Below are 21,183 nucleotides of genomic sequence, written 5' to 3'. Positions count from 1 at the left end.
AGTTTTCTCATCTGCAAAATGGGGAGAAGGAAGGATTGGACTAGATTGCCTCTAAGGTCTTTTCTAGCTCTGAATCTACAATATGAAGGTACCCTGACAATCAGACAACTCTACCTGGAAGTTCCTAGCACAAATGCTTCCTTTTTCCATTTTTTTCATCTCTTCCTACTAATACCCTCAGTTCATTGTGTTCCCAATATTTCTTGTCTCAGTACAAAGTGTTTCAACTTTTTTTCCCTCTACACACAAAAGGAAAAAGTTAGCTACAAATTCAGGTGTTTCCTAAGTTATGATGCTGGTTGGAAAAAAAAAAACAACAAAGCAGTTTTAATAACGACAGTCCTATAAATGGGCAATGTTTATTTCAATCAAGGGGCACTGAACTTGAAGTGAGGAGTCTTGGCTCTATTACTAATTTGCAGGTGTTTGGTTAGATGTTATCCTTCATTCTCAAATAGGACCAAAATGACATCACTATGTTGGGGTCAAGGTACAGTGTGTTCAATTGTGGCTGATCATATGAACATTTAGAGTAGAGATGGCTCTAAATTTGCACGTCATGTTTCTTTTGAGCTACTGCAATTCTGCTTCACTCATAGAGCGCAGTACCTTTGGGCAGTCCTATGTCAGTGTCTCCCATGTCATGCAGTATGGAAGACCTTGGACAAGTCATTTATGCTCTTTGAGCCTGAGTTTCTTCATCTTTAAAATGAGGATATCAGGCTAGATGGCCTCTAAAGTCCCTTCCAGGTCTAACAATCCATGTATTTAGATTTTAGATGTTGCTGGATCTCTGGACAATCAAAAACTTAATATTAATAAAGGTTTGGCACCTAGTAACTTACTAATAACTATTAATCATGAAAACAAATATGCCATTCAAGTAATCCAGGTTGATCAAAGTCAACATTTCTCTTTTTGAAACAACTTTTTTATAGTTCTTTATAGTACAGGAGAAGTCACATATTGTAGTGGACAGAGAACCAGGAAGCCCTAAATTCACATCTCACCTCTGACGCATACTAACTGTGTGATCCTGGGCAAGTCTATAAATCTCGTGTCCCACTTGGTTCTCTAAAACTATAAATTACACAAAAGGTGCTGACTTGCGGATAAAGGGAGTTTCCTGAGCTGGGAGTTTCCTATACAAATGAATCCACAGGTTCAGACCCTCCCCTATCCTTATATTATAAAGTCATTTAATAACATTATCAAGTTGTAGGTATAAGAGAAGTGTTTCTGTTGGGTTTTCAGATCCAAAAAGCTCTTTTTTTTTGTATGATGGACTCTGGCACGTACAATTTTTTAAAAAACCATTTACCATTTCAAGCAACTATACCTAATCTTGATTATATGTTTATCAGTATCTTTCCTCTCCCTCAATAAATTCAACTATTTTTTTTATTAAACATCAACTGTATGCAAAGTACTATGCTGAACCTGGGAGATTAAAAATGAAAATAGCAATAATTTTTTTCCTTCCAAAGAGGAAGCAGAAAGGGGGAAAAATAAGACATATACACAAAGGATATAAGAATATAAAAGAGCATATGATTAGGGCAAAGGAAGGAATCTAAACATAGCACTAGAGGGGAAATCACTACTTCAAGGAATAGATTGTTCTATTTTTGGACAGCTTTTCATAGAAGGTAGAGAAGCAGTTGTTTGGGATATTGTTTAAGGGAGTCAGGCATATTTATGACAAGGGTTTATAAGATGGTGTCCCTCTAAGCTTCCATGAGTTGCACCTGGCAGAAAGTACACTGAATTCAGGGTGGAAGACCCAGACATACCATGCAATCTTTGGGGAGTCATCTTATCACCTCCAAAAATTAACAGAACAAAGACAGACATTTTCCTCCTCTTTTTACATGAATTTACTGGTCACCAAAGCAAATGTTCAATTTTCCTAACTGAAAACTGGTACAGCACTTTGCATAATTTCCAATATGTCTTTATTTTTTTTATTCTTGTCAATCTCTAATTATATCCCACTACTTCACAGGAAACCAACCAATTTGTTCCACAGCCAAATGAAATCTGAATTTTTTTTTTCTGTACTTTCAATCTGGCTTTATTTTTTGAGATCTTCCTCTTCTTCTTTTCAATAATTTTAATAAATCAGAAAATTAAAAAAATGCTTTGAAAACTACATCATGCCCTATAAATGTAAGTTGCTATTATTAACTCATCTTGATCACTCCCAAATAACTTCCTCTTTGTTTCCCCCTTATTTTTCAGAGAACTACTAATTACTTTCAGCTTCTGACACATCTACATAAATTCTCATATGGTCTACCATGTGCTTTGCCATGGTGTGGGTTCGTGTATATCATTTCATCAATGAAAGGAACTTGCCATCAGAGAATTTCCTCTGCCATGGCAAATCAACAATTGTTCTGCAATTTATAGTTTTAGAGAGTTGTCTGGGCTCACTGAGAGAAAACATGACTTGCCCACAGTCACACTGCCAGTGCGCCACACAGAGGACTTGAAGCCGGACTTCTCCATTCTTAGACTGGCTCTCCTACCTCTACAATATGCTGCATAAAAGAAGAGCTTGCATTGATAGAGACAGCACTTTATGCCTTGCAAAATGCTTCATGTCTACACCCTCTCATTTGAACTTCTCAATAATCTTTTGAGTAAATATCACAAGTATTACTAATTTTATTTTACAGGCGGGGCACTGGAACCCAAGGAGGGTAAGCAATTGGCCTGACTATATAAGTGGTATGAGAGGCAGGCCTGGGATTCCCCATTCTTCTTGACTCCAAATCCAGCATTTTTTTCACTGTACTGGTCAGTGCAAGGTTGAAAACTTCAAAGAAGAAATGATGGGAACCTCACCTACAAGAGGAAGAGGAAGAGGAGAGTTGACATTTCTATGGAACTTTTGGGTTTGCAAACAACTTTACAAATGTGATCTCATTTGATCCTCTCAACAACCCGGAGAAGTAGATGGTACTATTATTCTCATTTTACAGTTAAGGAAACTGGGGCAGAGGTTAAGTAACTTGCCCAGGATGACAGAGTAAGTGTCTGAAGCACTATTTGAACTCAGGTCTTCCTGGCTCCACTGCATTCACTGTATCACTTAGCTGTCTCTGAAAAGGGACTGGAGGAAAACAGAGACCCAGATTTCCCCTAGAGATTTATCCAAGTAGAGTCAACAGATTCCACAAACATGTATAAATTAATTGGAATAAATTTTTTTTAAAAAACAAAATTCAGGTCAAATTGCACTTAGCAGGCCTTAAAATGTGGGTCAGATGTGGTTAATATATCAATGGGATATATTTAGGCAACCCAATGGTATGGTGGGAAAGAGTGCTAATATTTGGAGTCAGGAAGACCTGAGCTCAAATCCTGCCTCATAGCTTACAAGCTGTGTAACCCTAGACAAGTCACTTACTCTCTCTTGGCCTCAGTTTCTTCATCTGGAAAATGGGGATGATAATAATAGCACCTGCCTCTCATAGGGTTATTGTGAGGATTAAGTGAGATAATATATGCAAAGTGTTTTGCAAACCTTAAAAGTGCTCTATAAAGGCTAGCTATTATTAGTGGGAATGTCAATCAGTAAATATTTGTTGAGCTTCTACTATGTGCCAGGCACTGTGCTAAACTCTGTGGATACAAAGAAAGGCAAAAGATAGTTCCTGTTCTCAAGATGTTCACGGTCTAATGGAATATGATGCCACATTTTCACTGCCAGTGGCAAGCCTGTCACATACTTGAAACTTCTCTCCTGCTACTGGAGCAGGTAGGAAATGACAAGACTAGTTCAGTGGCTCAAGCTCATATAGGAGAGGATAGAAGTAGTGGATAAGCCCTAGAGCAGGCAGTTTTTTGCTTTGCCTTTGTAACTCTAGTTCCTAGAACAATGCTTGGCACACAGTATGCACTTCATAAATGCTTATTGGCTTGGGCTGTATAACTGACATGCCCTGTCTGTCACAGTCCAAAAACTTTTAGAGGTGAATTCTGACCAAGCAGAAACCTCTTTCAGATTTGCCAGTGAAGAAAAAAATATTCTAAATCAAGGGTAATTGATCTTTTTATGTCCTTTGGTAGTCTGATGAAGCCCATGGATTCCTTCTCAGAATAATGTTTCTTGCTTCATAAAACAAAATTCTTAGGATTACAAAGAAAACAATTATATTGAAAGACTTAAAAAGTCACAGACACTAGGTTAAAACTCCTGTTCCAAATGGAAATGTGACCAAATAGATGTGTCAGGAGGAATATCCACTAGAGTCCTTCACTATGTGAAATGGACTAGTTCTTTTCCTTAAAATTTACTGAAATTATCCTTAAGATTTAATTGACTCAGAGAAGAAGTTCAGGCCACTGCTGCTGCTTCCTAGTCATTCGAGTAAAGAAAGTCATAGAAGTTCCAGTTATTCCTGTATACTTGACCAATGGACCACCATGGACAACTCAAGGGCAGGGAACTACACTCAGCTGACAAGTGCAGTGATGATCCTGAAGTATACCCTTCCTATGATATATTTAAGTAAATCTCCTTTTCTTAACTCTTAGATGGAGTATAAGTGTCTTATTTCACTTTACTCTTGAATCCAAAGTAGCCTGGTCAGCTTTGACCTGCAAACAGATGCACAAGGAATATAGCTTTCTCAATAGTCACATGACAGTCAGTGGAGTGAACAGAGATCTAGCCTCAAAGTCAAAATATCTGAGTTCAAATATGATGCATACTAGGGGTGTGATCCTGGGCAAGTAATAACTTCTCAGTGCCCCAACCAAGTCTCTGAGGGGAAGAGTTGCTGGTCTGTATCAGTAAAGGATGCTTTCTCACCAAGAGCTCCCCATACTAATGATATTCAATATTTAATTTTTAAAAATTCACATACCCTAAAAAAAGAACCAGTACTAAATGAAGAACTATATACATTATACATGTGGGACTGGGGGGATTGACCAATGGGAGCCCTTTCCCTATAGTAGCAGCAGCAAATTTCTGTACCTGCTCCAAGGATGGAACCTCCACTGGCTAGTCCCTCATTACATACAGGTCATACAATTATCTTGCTAAGAGCACAGCAGCTCATTTCCTAGAAACAATGACAGTAAAAAAAATGAATGCCTGTCTTACCACTGTTTGGGTTATCTTAGTGAGCATGTTATCCTTAAAGATGTAGATATTGATAAGGCTCATAGGCCTTTTAAACTATTTGATCTAAAAACATAAAGGCCCATTCATAGATCCTATATTTGAATAAAGAGAGTTTTATACACCTTGCACTAAAGAGTTTGAAGTGGGAGAACCAAACAACTGCTATTCAGATCAAGAGCACCTTTCTTTCATTATTTTGAGAATAGTGTTGTGGAATCCATTAAATCAGCTACTGAACCTAAATTTGCTAAAAACTATATGCCTACCTAACTATGACTTTTTTTTTTTTGCAGTTAAGCATTTCAGGAATCTTGATATGTTACTAGGTTGGTTGCTTAACCACTAACTTTAGCCCAGGCTTTCCCTCTCACTGATTTGTGAAATGAATTTGAATGAGATGATATGCTCTTCTCTCATACCTCCAGGGGCTCTCTGTGCTTCTTTGGTCTTACCCCATTCCACTTCGCATTTGAATTGTATGTATATGTGGGTCATACAAGGAGGTCGATTTGACCTCACAGGTATTTCTGTGAGGTGTTCACATCAGCAATTTGTCCATTATTATGGCCTTTAAATTTTATTTGCATTAGCTTACAACACAGGTAGTGTGGTGCAGTGGATAGAAAATAGGCTTCGAAGCTACAAAGGGTCTATGTTCAAATTCTGCATCAGTCACAACCTGGCTGTGTGACCCTGGGCAAGTCACTGCTTCTAGGCAACTCCCTAAAACTACAGATTACAGAGTAGGTGTTAACTTTCATTGATAGAGGGAGTTTCCGCACCTATACCAATGAAATAATATATGTAATCTTTAAAAAGCAGCTAGGTAGCTCAGTGGATAGAGTATGGACCGGAGTCAGGAAGACCTGAGTTCAAATGTGACCTCAGACACTAGCTATGTGTCCCTGGGCAAGTCGTTTAGCCCTACTTGCTGTAATCCACGGGAGAAGGAAATGGCAAACCACTCTAGTATATCTGCCAAGAAAGCCCAGCAAACATCATACACTACAACTGAATAACAAGAAGTCTCTGTCTCTAACTTCTGCAAAACTTTTGTAATCTCAATATAAAGTCTGTAACTGCACAGATTTCTAATAGAAACATAACACTTCTTTCTCCTCCAAGCCTAGTTTACTTTCCTTCCTTTGGAAGTGATGTCCTCAATATTTCTCCTTTGAAATTTTGCCAGTGTTAGTAAATTCACTGCATCCTGCTGGGGAAGTGAATGGCTGGAATATGCCTCCAGATTGGCATATCTTATTCAAAAGAAACAAAATAGGGATGTTAAAGAAGTATACCCAAATGAGAAAATCCAGGAATCCGAGCTAAGGAGGCATAGTAGACATGAGTTAGCTGAAAATCAATGGTGGAAGAAATAGAGGTGACTTCACAACTACAGTATACTACAAACCTGAACAAGCAAACAGCAGAGAAGAAAACAAGAATTATCAAGCACACACAATGTGCTTGTACACGGCTTACAAATGTTACCTTGTTTAATCCTTCCAACAACCCTGAGTGGCAGGTGTTATTATGATTCCCATTTTACAGTTGAAGACATTGAAGCAGACAAAAGTTAAGTCATTTGCCCAGTATCACATAGCTAGCAAGCATCTCAGGCTGGATTTGAACACAGGTCTTTATTACTCCAGGCCCACTGTGCTATCCACTTCACCACCCAGCTAGAGGAAATAGATAAAATGATTTGGAAATAGATTAAACGCCTGGCAGAGATTACTATATTGTGCGGTGAGGGACTTCAGTTATCCAGATATTTGCTGAAGCTCTTCCTCTGCCAAAAGCCTAGTAGCTTCTTGTTATACCTTAATAATAATTTCAATCTTCAAAAAACCAACAGGAGTCAATTCTATAGTGTACTTGGTCCCCATTAACAAAGAGAAATGGGTTGTTGGGGTAAAGATGATTGGAATTTTTTGGGTTGGGTGTGGGTAAAGAGCTCCTAATTGTCCCTGATGAATTCATATGGCTGGGCCCAGATGAATTACATCTTCAACTACTAAAAGAATTGGCAAATAATAAACAATAGCTAGTGAGATTTTCTATAGCACTTTAAGGTTTGCAAAGCAATTTACGTGTTATCTGACTTGATTCTCATAATAACCCTGTGAATTAGATGCTATTATTATCCCCACTTTACAACTGAGGTTGAGAGAGATTAAGTGACTTAGGGTCCTGTAGTTAGTAGCTGTCTGAAGGATGATTTGTATTTTTTGAATTTGATATGAGGACAGATACTATCACTAAGCCACTGTCAATGATGCTGGAAAGATCATCAAAAGTGGGAGAGGTACTATAGGGTTTGAGAAGGGCAAATGTTCTATTTTTTAAAAGGGGAGGGAGTAAGAAAACAGATAACCTTGATACCAGTGGGTTTAACTTTGATTCATGGAAAGTCTAGAATGGGTCATGAAAGAGTTGGCACCTAAAAGTTGCTGTACCTAACAAAGGAAGGGGTAATTACAAAAGGTTACTATGGTTTCATCAAGAGCAGGTCATGCCAAATAAAGCTTATTTCCTTTTTTGACAGACTTATTAAACTGGAAGGTGGAGGGAATAGTAGTGATGCTGTATCTAGATTTTAGCAAAGTATTATACCAAGTATCTTGTACCATTCTTATGGAAAAGATGGAAAGATATGGACTATGATAGTATAATTAGGTGGATTTGGAACTAGTTCAGTGGCTGAACTCAAAGAACAGTCACGTCAACTCAGCAAGAAGCCTCCTCTATTTGAGTAGCCCAAGGATCTGTGCTATTTAACAATTTTTATCAATGGATAATGCATAGATAGCACACTCATCAAATTTGCAGATGATATAAAGATGGGATAGACAGCTAAAACACTGGATGACAGAGTCAGAATACAAAATGCTTTTGAGAGACTGAAGCATTGTCTAAATCTAAAGTCTAAAGTCTTAAGTCTCAAGATACAATAGAGATCAATAAAGTCTTGTATTTGGGTTCAAAAAAATCATAGTTACAACCACAGGGTAGGAGTGGCGGTGGAAAACATTTATATTAGTGTCTACTATGAGCTAGTCACTGTGCTAAGTGATTTACAAATCTTATCCTATTTGATTCTCACAATAACCCTACCAGTTAGGTGCCATTATTATCCCCATTTTACATCTGGGGAAACAGAGGCAAGTGGTTAAGTAACTTGCCCAGAATTCACACAGTATGTAACTTACCCAGGTCTTCTCTACCCCAGGCCCAGTGAGACTCCATACACCGTACCGCCAGCTGCCTCACATGGTTAGAGAGCAGTTTGCCTGGAAAAGACCTGGGGATTTTAGGAGGCTCTAAGGCTCTAAGAGTCAGCCCTGTGATGGAGCAGTTATAAAAATAAAAAAAAAAAAAAAGGAAAGAAAAGGAAAAAAACCCCAGTGTTATCTGAGACTGTTAAAAGAGGCACAGCTTCTAAGAATAAGGAGTGAGGGGGGCATGGAGGGACTCCCTGTTTTGCGTCCTTATGAGATAACATTGGAAGTAATGTGCTCACTTCTAGGACACACATTTTAAGAAAAAAAATTGATAAACTGGTGAGCATCCAGAGCAAGGGTAAGAAGAATGGAGAAGGGTCTTGACGGAATGCCCTATCATGATCACTTATAGAAAATGGGACTATTTAGCCTGGAGTAAAGAAGTCCCAGAGTTAACAAGATAGCTGCCTTCAACCATCTGAAATGTTAAGAGGGACTAGAGGAAATAGGTAGAGTTCCAAAGAGGTACATTTGGAGGAAATGTCCTGGCCATTGGAGCTGTCCAAAATAGGAAGTAAGGGTCATTGGGGTTTGCAAGCAGAGGCAGAATGAACACTTTTTATAAAGAGGTTGCCTTTGGGGTTCTTATTGGACTACATATCTCAGCTCTAAAATTCTGTTATTGTTATCTACCGTCTTCCCCCACCCCTACTAGACAACAAACTCCATTAAGGCAAGGACCCAGCCTTTTACATCTGTATCTTCCCCGCACCTAGCACTATACCTTACTTAGTAAATATTTGCTGAATTAAAGCACATACATCTCAATTTCCTCACCAATTAAATGGAGACAAAACAATCTTAGTACCAATCTCCTCAATCTCATTCAACCAACACGCCAATATTCAGCATTTATTATGCACAAAGGGAAGCCAGGTAGTGCAATCGATAGAACACTGAACTTGGAGTCAGGAAGATCTAAGTTCGAATCCAGCCACAGACACTTAATAGCTATATGACCCTGGGCGAGTCATTTGCCCCTATTTGCCTCAGTTTCTTATCTGTAAAATGCCTGTTGTTTCTCCTTTGTTCTCAAAGAGGAACAATGACATCACAAGGGTGATGACTTGTTTGTGAATTGGATTTAAGTGAGGCAGAGATGTGCAAAGTCATCAGCTTCACTCTCTACTCTAGAGTCATTGGCGTCCAATGACAAGACAAAATCAAGATGACTGGCAATGGCCCTCTGTAAAATGAGTTGGAGAAGGAAATGGCAAACCACTCTAAAATCTTTGGAGTTCTAGGAATCAGATAAAAACACAAAAATAAAATCATCTTGCCCTCAAGGAATCTGGGTTTCTAAGCTGAAGAATTTAGAGCTTGACAGGACCTTTGGGTTTGAAGTCAGGAAGACTCATCTTCCTGAGTTTAAATCTGGCCCTCTGATACTTACTAGCTGTGTGGCCCTGGGCAAGTCACTTAGCCCTATTTTCCTCAGTTTCCTCATCTGTAAAATGAGATGGAGAAGGAAATGACAAACACTCCGGTATCTTTGGCAAGAAAATCCCAAAAGGGGATCACAGAGTCAGACATGACTGAAGACAACTAATGAACTAATCTACTCTAATGAGTTAGTTTATGTTATCTATTGTGGTGTCAAACTTAAGTAGAAATGGGTACCACTAAACAATACAAAAGGATCCCTACGGGTCTGATTTTAAAAATGTAATTTATCTATGTTTTATTGTATTTTTATTTATTTTAAAAAATATTTCCCAATTGCATTTTAATCTGGTTCTGCTCCACTTGGGAGTGCTATAGGCCATATGGAGCCTACCATTCATTTGACCCCTCTGTGCTAAAGAAAGGGAAATTCAGGAGCCCACTATGATATTAATATAATAATAGCTAATATATGTATATATATTTCATTTTAAGGTTTGCAAAATACTTTCCATATGGTATCTTCATTTTAGCCTTGAAACTCTGGGAGGTAGGTTCTATTATAATTATCTCCATTTGATAATAGAGGAAACTGAGGCAGGCAGAGATTAACTAACTTTCTCAGGTTCACAGAGCTATTAAGTATCCGAGGCTTCATTTGAATTCAGGTCTTCCTAATTCCGCATACTGTGCTCTATCCACTATGCCACTTAGTTATAAAAAAAGAGTTAATGTTAACTCTTTAAGTGATTCTTATAACCTAAAGAAAGGTATCTCTTTGTTTTTTTTTTAAATAAGTCATTTATATCTTTTGTTTTTACTTTTCCAATCATTTCTGTGTGAGGCCTCACATCCAAATCCAGAATGAACCCTGCCTTTTAACAAATAAAATCAATTAAGCACAAATATCTGATACAATGACGGTCTCTGACAATACATATGGAATTCTGCCCCAGTGGTCATCCCCTGTCTCTTCCAAGAGGAGGGAGGTAGAAATATATCATTTTCTTTGACAGTAGCTACTAAAAACTAGATGTATTAATATAAAAAACACATTATGTCATTTGAGGGAAAAAAGAACAGGAAGCTTGGAAAGCTAAATATTTGAAAAGGTATCAATGTCAGCATGAAACTTCAAAAGTATTTAACATGTATCCTCTCTCTACTGACTAATTTGTACAAAATGTAGCAAGAGCTGGCGGGGTTAGTGAAGGAGAGGGAAAGGGGGGAAAAAATCCACAGGAAGTCTAACCACAAAGGCAGTTGTCAAGATTGTTAAAGCAAAATGAGACTGTGCCAGAGTCAAGAGTATTTGCCCTTGTGCGCATTTTTTTTTCCTGTTAACTCTCAGAAGACACAGAAAACATTTTGGAAGGCTTAAAAAAAAAGCACTTTAGGTTGGGCTGCTCCACGTTTGCAGCCAACACTTGTGTTTATAAAACACTGGCATTCCAAGGATAGCGATAGAACAGAGACTTAACGATAAATTATAAATATTGTAAATTCAGACTTTTTTGTGCCTTTGTGAACACATCATAAATCTACACTGTTTCTTTGCCTAGATCCCACTTACAACTGTGCTAAAGTCTCTTGGCATGAATGCAAAGGGTGTTTTTGTAAATAAAACTTAGTGAAAATCACTGTGCACTCCATTAATTCAAAAACACTTCTTCTCCACTTCAAAGGGAAGCCTCTCTCCCTCCCGTACTCTCTTCTTCAGTGTAAAACCAGTCTTTATGGTCTTAATGATTTGCTTCTTGTACTTGTCATAACTACATGTACCAAGTATGTGATAGCAATGTGACAGAAGTTAGACGACATCCGAGCCTCAATCCAATACATTTCAGGCTCTGCAGGAGAACTAGCTCATACATCTAATCTCTGGGTCACCAGCATTAGAATCCTGCAGAATGGAAAATCCCTGTGCATCTCTATACTAACAATTGACGGTGCTTTACATGCAGAGGCAGCTAGGTGGCGCGGTGGACAGAGCGATGGACTTAACAGTCTTAACTATCTCAGACGCTTACTAGCTGTTTACCCTTACTAGCTGTTTACCCTGGGCAAGTCATTTAACTTCTGCCTGCCTCAGTTTCCTCATCTGCAAAATGGAGAAAGCACCCCATCTCTCAAGATTGTTGTGAGGATAAAATGAGATAAATTCTGTAAAGTGTTTTGAAAACCTTAACATGTTATATAAATGCCAGTGGTCCTCATTATTTTCAACCCTAAGAAGAAATTGCTATGAATACCACCCATTTTACTGATAAAGAAACCAAAGCTCAGAGAGGTTAAAAGTCTTGCCCAGGGTTACACAACTGTTGTTATTGTTTGCTCTTTGAGAGAACCAATGACACCAGGAAGGTAAAGACTTACAAGTAAACTGGATTTAAGTGAGGCAGGGTTGTGCAAAGTCACCAGCCTCACCTTCTCCTCGGGAGCCATCTGGGTCCAGTGGCAAGACACTCCACGATGACTGGAGATGGCCCCAGATGCAGTGGGAAACCTTAGCTTTTTTAAGCTAAGGTCTTTCTCAGGTCTCAGTTTGTCTGAGGCAACACCCAATTCAGTAAATAAGGCTAAAAAGTAAGAAATGAGACCCAAAAAATGGCCTTTTTTACCTTCTCAAAAAAAAAATCAATCTGGGAGGGGAAGACCCTTAGAGTTTCTGACAAGAACAGAAACAATCGCTATTTATACTCACTCTGAGCCATCAAAACCCAAACCATCAGTGATGGGATTTGAATCTAGGTAACTCTTGATTCCTTGGGCCAGCTCAGTGGTGGTGGTAGCTTTGGTGCAGTGGATAGAGTTCCAGATCTGGAGTTATGAAAACCTGAGTTCAAATCCAGCCTCAGACACTTATTAGCTGTGTGACCTCAGGCAAGTCACTCAACCCTGTTTGCCTTAATTTCCTCATCTGTAAAATGAATTGGAGAAGGAAATGGCAAACCACTCCAGTATCTTTGCCAAGAAAACCCCAAATGGGCTCACAAAGAGTCAGACACAACTGAACAACAAAAAGAATGAAAAGAATTCTTGATTCCAAGACTATCTACTATGCTACACACCCTAACAGAAATTAGGGTGCATCTGCCATGGATAAAGACTACAAATGTATTCATCTAAATGCTACCAGTTGTGGAATGTATTTTATGAAATTGCCCATATTTATGTGTGTAGCTCTCTTGTAAATCACCATCAAGCACAAAATGTAGTAGGTAGAGGAATAAAAATATCTTTTGTTTCTGGGAGTGCTTTATATTCAAAAATTTTTAAGGGTCTCATTATGGATATTAATGAGTTATCCCTCATGGAAGGAAAAAAAAGTGGGGAGGAAATGATGCCAAGAGAAATACAATTTTTAAATGTCCCCAGTAACACTTGCTTTTTCCAATTTTTACCAGGGATTTCTTCCTTTTTTCCGTTGGTCCCCATTGTTTGGGCACAGCAAAGAAATTTGTCACTTCAAAATCACGTCTCACAGAGGAAGAATCTCCAATCTAAATATTTAATCATTTTCCAGGGAATTTGTGTCAGATTTGCAGGTAAGTTCAAGGAATTTCGGAGTTTTCAAAATGGTTCATCAGACAATACCAACACCACTACTTAAAGTAATAGTAAGAGTGCTGATGATGACGGTAATTTATTTTTTTCTAGAATGCTTTGATGTTTGCAATCGCCTTAGTCTTATGTTATCTACATTTTACATATGTCTACATTCTGCTATTTTTATTCTCACCACAACCTAGTAAAGTAAGCAGGGCAGACCTTGTTATCCCTTTCCCCTTTATTTTAAATAGATGAGGAAATTGTAGGAGCAAGAGAAAACAGATAAACAACCTAAATATTGCACAAGTATCTAAGAAATATTGAAAGGACCAAAGGAGCTGAAGGTTTTTGTGCCATGGACTCTGGGTGGTCTGATGAAGTCCAAATTCCCTTCCTCAAAATAATGTTTTAAAATGAATCAAATAAAATACAAAGGATCACAAAGGAAACCAGGTGGATTGAAATAGTCATAAAAAAACTTCACCCTGCCCAGGTACTGAACCCTAACCTAGAAGAATGCCTCTGACTCACTGGGTTCAGAAAAGAATAATAAGGGATGAGGAGATAGGAATAGGTTATAACTAACACTATTGGAGGGAGCACCCAAACCCGTGAGTTCACAGGAGGAAACTGAGGCTCGGAGTAGTTAAGTGAGTTACCCCCTAAAGTCAAGTGGCACATAGTTCTGGAGTCAAGACTAGGGTCTTCTGATTCCTAATGCAGAGTCCTTTCTAGCATATCACACTGCCTGCCTCTAATGTATACAAGTATTACTAGGCTTATGGAACTGCATTATTGGTTGTGTTTTCATTCCATTTTTAATTAAGTTCATACTTGAAAACAACATGATTTATTTTAAACCTTGAGCTGGGGGGGGGGTAATAGGAGGGAGTTAATGCTAATTCACACGAAATTATTTATTATTAGCAATAGATTTTATACTAGATACATTTCACAGTGGAAACTACATCTTTACTCATAAAACTACAAGGCCATGGTGGCTCCATTCAGCCACCAAAGGGATTTTCCTAAAGCATAGGCATCATCATCTCTTCCCCACCCTCACATCCCTTACTCTATAAACTCCAATGGCTCCCTTTTGCCTCTGGTTCAATCACAAAATACTCTGTTTGACTTTCAAAGCTCCTCTTAACCGAGCTCCCTCCTGCTTTTCCAGTCTTCTTATACCTTATCCCTACCACATACTCTTTGATTCATGAACAAGATATTCCATCTCTTGACTCTAGGCATTTTTACCTGCTGTTCCCATGCCTAGAATACTCTCCCTCCTGAACTCCACCTATTGACTTCCTTGGCTTGCCTTTTCCCAACTCCTCTTTAATTCTAGCGCCTTCCCTCTGTTAATTATTTCCTCTTTATCTTGTATATAGTTTGCTTTGTATATATTTGTTTGTACATCTCCCATAATTAAACTGTAAGATCCTTGAGGGCCAGACTGTCTTTTGCTTCATTTTGTCTCCATGGTGCTTAACACAATACCTAGCACATAATGGTGATTAATAAATATTTATAGACTGAGAATTATTAATCCACTTTATAAAGAGGAAAACTGAGACACAGAGAAGAAATATGGGTTTCTCAATACGATAAAGAGTTAGTATTTGACCAAGGAACAAAACTGGCATCCTGACTTCTAGCCATATGCTTCAAAAAGTCAGCCATTGCTTCAGCAACATTTGATGAATGAGGATGGTAAAAATAACAGGGCAGAGATTTCAGTGCATGACTTTCATAACTAAAAAATGAGGTATTTAAAAAATACTTTAAAAGGCACTGGGAGCTGTATTAGCACCTAAAGCCAGTTCAACAAGCATTTATTAAGCTTCATGATTTGCCAGTGTTGCATTAAGTGCTCTCATCTTATTAAAAACACAAATTCCTGTGTACTCCAACTACATGTGCCCTAAATCATAGAAGTCCCCACTTCTCCCAGCATTGCATAGTAAGGACGAGAGCCTGTCAGGCTATTTCTCCCCTCCCCTTTCTAATATATTTCCCTCCTCCCCTTCACCAAAATATATCATCCAACAAGACAGATAATAGGCCAGTGAGAGAACTTATAGGATCATGGAATCTAAGAACTAAAATATATCTTACAGAACAAAAGGTCTAACTCCCTAATTTTACACAAGTAGAAATTGAGACCCGGAGAGAAGAAATTATTTGCCCCCAGGATTACAAAGCTAGTAAATATCACAGTCAGGATCTTAACTTGGGTCCTATGACCCTAGATTTAGTGCTCCTTCTACCACACCACAGTGTCTGACATAGAATAGTATTCAAGATGATGCCATACTACTCTCTCCAAAATATTAAACACATTAGAACCATGCCCCCACGATAAGAAGGCAGGTTTGGCATAGAGTGCTAGGCTAGAAAATGTTTATTGGAGAGTCAGTTTGCTTCATTGCGTATTTGAGGAAATCATTTCCCAAGTACATTTCATAAGATCATAGGGTTTTGATCCCCCAATGCAACTCCTTTTTACAGAAAAAACAAACAATGAGAGAGAAATGACCTGACCAAGGTCCAAAAGGGAGTAAGCAACAGAAGTGGTAGTCAAACCCTAGTCCTCTGAATTCTAATCCAGTTTTCCTTCCTTTGCACTGATCCTTCTTCCTCTTCATCTGTACCACCCTCCTCCCCACCAAGACTACTGGTTCTGCTTCCAACCCAGTCCTCATAGACATCATCCAGGGAAGCAACCCTTGTGCAGCAGGGGCCAGCCATCCCCACCAACTGCCAACCATACACAGGGTAGGCAAACCAGCCTGATGAAACAGCAAGGTACCTTGAGGGAAATATAAGAGACAGCAAGCATGTGCTAGGCAAGTTGGGCCATCACCACCACCCTGACCACCACCTCCCCAGAGACCCCAGGGAAGACAAGCCAGGACCCTGAATCCAACAGCCTCGGAAATAGCAATGCTTCCAGCCCAACGCCCTCAGCCATCATCCTTAAATGCAACCCCTATTTAGATGCAGCCTGGCACTTGCCTCTGTCAAGTCTTACAGCCACAGCTACTGAAGACTCAGAAAAGAAAATCTTTGCCATGAAAGTCCTGGCACTGTCAAATGGTTCAATGTATGAACCCAGTCTGATTTTCTCAGTGGAAATAACTTTAAAGCAGAGGCACTAACATCTGCTTTGTTTCTGCATCCTAAGGACCATGAGACTTTTCCATCTGACTTGCAGCTGAAAACTTCTTATGTGTTTTCTCCCCCATTAGCACGTGAGCTCCTTGAGAAAGAGTCTTCCTTTTCTGTCTATAATCCAGAGCTAAGCACAACGCTTTACACGTAGTAAGTGCTTAATAAAGGCTTCTTTTACTCATTCGCATTTTGAATAGCTCCTTTTCAAAGTACCAGAATAGTAAGGCACAAAGGACAGGGTATGAATAAGAGGGTGGCATTGCTGCACTTTCCCCCTTACTTTCTCAGATATTTTTCATATGTGTATAGTCAAACCAGTCCCATGAGGAAAGGAACTGGATATACAGAACCATGTTGAGACTTTACTCCCCCAGGGACCCTTGGTGATGTGATCAGAAGAGCAAAGGACTTAGAACCAGAGGTTACAACTCCACTAATGTCACTTATGTGACCTTGGGCAAGTACCTTCACTGTGGGCCACATTTCCTCACCTATAAAACGAAGGGGAGACTACGCTCTTCAAGGACCCTTCTAGTTCTAAGTCCTAACATCATAAAATTCAAAACTATGTTCTTTCCACTCATGCAACCCTGGTTGGGTCATGGGTCTTAAAAAACAGGCTCAGCCAAACAAACAGCTCATTAACAAACATGTCCTCTCTTCTCCCCCACAGGGAGTTCAGAGAAACAGTTTTTTAAAAAATCATATGGTCTCTCAAAGATTCCTTGACACTATCAAGAAGTCTTTCCTCTTGAGTAAGAGTTCAAGCTCGGGCCTCCTGTCACTCTCTCCTCATCCCCATCCTAACATTAACCACTCTTCCAGCATTTCTGTAATACTGCTGCCAGCTGCTCTCGTTCCCCATTTCCCTCACCCCCTCTCCAAGCCTGCTCTTCCCATAATTTTATTTTAAAGTTCTCTCCAAGCACCCCAGATTGACCGGTTGCTGCTTTCACAGATCACTACTTCTTGAAGCCCTGAGCCCGCTAAAGATCTTTCAACAGGGCAAAGTAGGAAAGAAAGCCCCAAATGAAAACAGGACCTTGAGGGGAGGAAAGGGAAATAGGACAACAAACAGGGATTTTTCTTCCTCACGTTCACAAATGAAGAGAGATTTTTGCCACGTATGCAGACTATTTTCCACAAAGAGATGTACTTTATTTTCTAAACAATTTCTGCTTTGCATTTATTTCCTTTTCCCCCAATATGCTTTCTAGGAAAGGGGTATGTAGTAATGTCTTCTTTGTGAAGTGACATACAACCACGTCATCACTGAGCAACGATCCTGGCCCAGCTTGCTTTTTGTTCCATACAACTCATGCATTTAAACCTTTATGCCCCCAGGATCTGTTTTATTGAACATCCAAAATTATTTTTTCCCAACTCCAGTCATATTCTTTCAGAAAAGTGAATTCTATCTAACAGGGCTGTATACTTGGGAAAGATCACATCAGAATATCTCTACACGTACAGTTTTGGTTTATTTTGCTTTGTTTAGGATTAGTGTATGTGTGCAGACATGCGTACATATGTATATACATATATGTGTATACAGCTATATTTGTATATGTAATATACACTAAACAAATAAAAATACACTAATGGCTGGATTATATTTCCCTTGAATGGCATATTTTGGGTTTCACAAAGCAAACTTGTCTGTCTTGTCCCTATATGTTATTCTGCATCCTTCAAATTGTGATTTGAGCTATAAATGTTTCCTGAAAACCACACATACAATCATATCACCTGGTTTTAGCTTCGCATACAAAACACAGTAATTCAAGAAGTAGATGAATAATCAAATGGAATTCTCCCTTCTTTAAGGTTGCCTATTCCAGCAAGTCGGTCATGGGTTTGAAACTAATTGATTTGTATCTAAAACAAATCATCCTCTAGGAAAGTAAAGATTTTTAATAACACCAACATTATGACTCATGGCATTTGAATTGTTTTGTGGAAGTGATATTTAGTCCCTGGATGCCTAGGCAGCAGGACAGACACAATAAAATGTAGAAAGAGCTAATGAAAAATTTCCAGGTCAGTGCAAAAAAAAAAGCATCTGATCTTATTTGCAATTCTGATCAAAAACACTTTGAGATGAAGATTAAAAATCCTCTATTTATAAATAAATGAAGATCTGATATTCAAGTCTGTTTTTTAAAAAAAACATTTCCAGTCTTCCCAGTTAAGGTACTTAAATGAGTAAACATAGGTAAACTTTATGAAGAGCATGAAAAACTGAGTATGAACTCTTTAAAAAAAATCCAATTTTGAACCTTTTTATGAGTTCTAATCCTTTCCTTTTTTTAATTTTGTACACAGCTGTCTGTTGTACTTTCTCAAATGATGCCAGATGCTGGGTTCATCAACCAAACGCAGGAAAACAATGGTTTGGAAGCAATTAGAAGCATCGAGGCTGCACCGAGGCTCATATTAAAATGTGATAACGCTGTTCTAGTGGGAATTTCAGCACTGCCGCATTTCTGACATTTCTGTGCTGCCAGACAGACAAGATGTGTGGAAGCGCACAGTGATCAAGGAGGTAACACACTGGAATTTATTTCTGGAGCAAATGAAGGATTAGCTGGCTTGGAACACTCACAAGGCTTTTATCATGGCCCCGCTTCCATCTTGTTTGAATGCCAGTGGATCCTTCCATTTTCATCAGTCACTTGAGGTGCAAAAAAAAAGTATATTTTCCTGTTCCATGAAAACAATCCAGCAACAATTCACTCAGAAGGCAGAAGCATCGGAACCTCCTGTTGCTAGTAAGCAGGAGTGCCTAGTAGGGTTAGGTTGTGTTAGGCCCATCACTGACATCCAGGAGATCCTAAGATTAGAGATTTAGAGCCAGAAGGGACCTTAGAAATTTCCTAATCCAACACCCTCATTTTACAGAAGAGAAAACTGAGGCCCATGAGGGAGGAGGAGCAGCAGGATGTGGGATGAAATTTCCCATGAAAATTTCCCCCAAATTTTTCCATGAAAAGCAGTTAATGCTATTTAGTGGAGGAACCTGTCTAAATAAAATAGAAAAACCTTAGAACTAGAAACCAGTACCCAACTTACCAGTCACACTGAGGAAAAAAAATCACAAGCGATTAAGTAATACTCACCTCGGGACTGGAAATCCAAACGATATCTGAAATACAAAGAAGAGAATGCACATAAGTATATTTTAAAATTCACTTAACCATTTTTTCTTAATTTGGATTGGCCATAAGCAGCCGCAGAACCTGGACAAAGAGACTTACTTGATATTCAGAGAATAGATAAAATGGCTACTTAAGCAAAGGCAGTTCTGTGTAGTACAGGCAAAAAACACTGAAATTAGGGTCAGGACAGAGAACTGAGTTTAAAATCTGCCTATGAAATTCCAAGTTGTGTGACCATAAGCAAGTCATTCATTTCTTTGAGCCTCAAATTTTCTCATTTTTAAAACAGGGATAAAACACCATTTACCACATCTCATGAGAGTCTACGTAAAGTGATTTGTAGATGTATACTATACTATAGTATAGAGGTGGCAAAGCTACATCCTTGAGGCCACATGTGGCCCTCTAGGTCCTCAAGTGCAGCCCTCTGAATCCAAACATCACAGAACAAATCCCTTTAATAAAAGGATTTGTTCTGTAAAACTTGGACTTAGTCAAAAGGTCACACCCGAGGACCTAGAAGGCCACATGTGACCTTGCAGCCACAGGTTCCTCACCCCTAGCATAGTGCTATTTGTGCTATATAAATATCCCCTAGTAATTATAGTGGTGATGGTGATAGTGGCGGTAGTAGTGGTAACAATGATGATGATGGTGGTGGTGATGGCGGCAACAGTAGGGGTATAGTAATAGTAGTCATGGGAGCAGTAGCAGTATTCTCATTAAGGAAACATCAAAGGTTTTCACTGGAATCTGACAGATAACATTAGTCTCAGGGGAGGCAACATGGTATGGTACTTTAGACAGAACATTGGACCTGGAGTCTGGCAGATCTGGGTTCAACCTCTGACCCTTTTACCAGTTATATGATCAGGAACAAATCTTTGAATACTTTCTGACAGTCAGGCACTCCCTTACAATATGAATTAGAGACTAGATACTGATATATGATTGTCAGATTTGAATTCAAGCCTCAGTAACTTCTTCAACCTTCCATTCCAGAGCTTGATTTTTCACTCTTGGAAATATAGTATTAGAACTACAAAAGAACTAAGAGATCATTTAACTCAAATTCACTTATTTTATTTAACTGTTAGGTGAAATATTAGTTAAGAACTTTCTACCAAAAGTTACAATGTGGATCTTGTTCCTTGGGACTGATAAAGAAGTAATACCTTAAGTTTTCTCAAGAAAAAAAATCCAAATTTAACTCTCTTTAGCTGGTTCCTTTAAATGTCTCTAATCCAAAGTGTACTTAAAGGTTCTCATTCCAAGATTCTAATATATAAATGGTATTTCTCAAACTTTTTTTTATCTCAACCCCCATTACACTCTTGGAAATTTCTGAAGACTTCCCCAAGAATTTTTGTTCATATAGGTTAGACTTAGTACTATTATGAAGATAGTTTTGACCCCTTAAATGATCTCAGGAACACTCAGGGTTCTCAACCAGTCTTTGAGAACCTCTGACATAAAACAATAGGGCCAATTA

The 21,183-nt window shown here is 38.7% G+C and overlaps 1 protein-coding gene across 2 annotated transcripts in view; it reads right to left on the bottom strand.

Moving 5' to 3' along the window:
- The window catches only part of SKAP1 (src kinase associated phosphoprotein 1), a 382,247-nt gene that overhangs the window by 300,043 nt on the left and 61,021 nt on the right, over positions 1-21,183 (bottom strand). For both annotated transcript variants that reach the window (XM_072646171.1, XM_072646172.1), the window contains exon 3: positions 19,653-19,678. In XM_072646171.1, coding sequence (XP_072502272.1) covers positions 19,653-19,678 — 26 coding nt within the window. The remainder of the gene's footprint in view (positions 1-19,652; positions 19,679-21,183) is intronic.

This window comes from Notamacropus eugenii, chromosome 2 (genome assembly GCF_028372415.1).
Source record: "Notamacropus eugenii isolate mMacEug1 chromosome 2, mMacEug1.pri_v2, whole genome shotgun sequence".
NCBI classification, from domain to species: Eukaryota; Metazoa; Chordata; class Mammalia; order Diprotodontia; family Macropodidae; genus Notamacropus; species Notamacropus eugenii.
The sequence above is the reverse complement of the archived record's forward strand: the minus strand, read 5'-3'. Positions and strand labels throughout refer to the sequence as shown.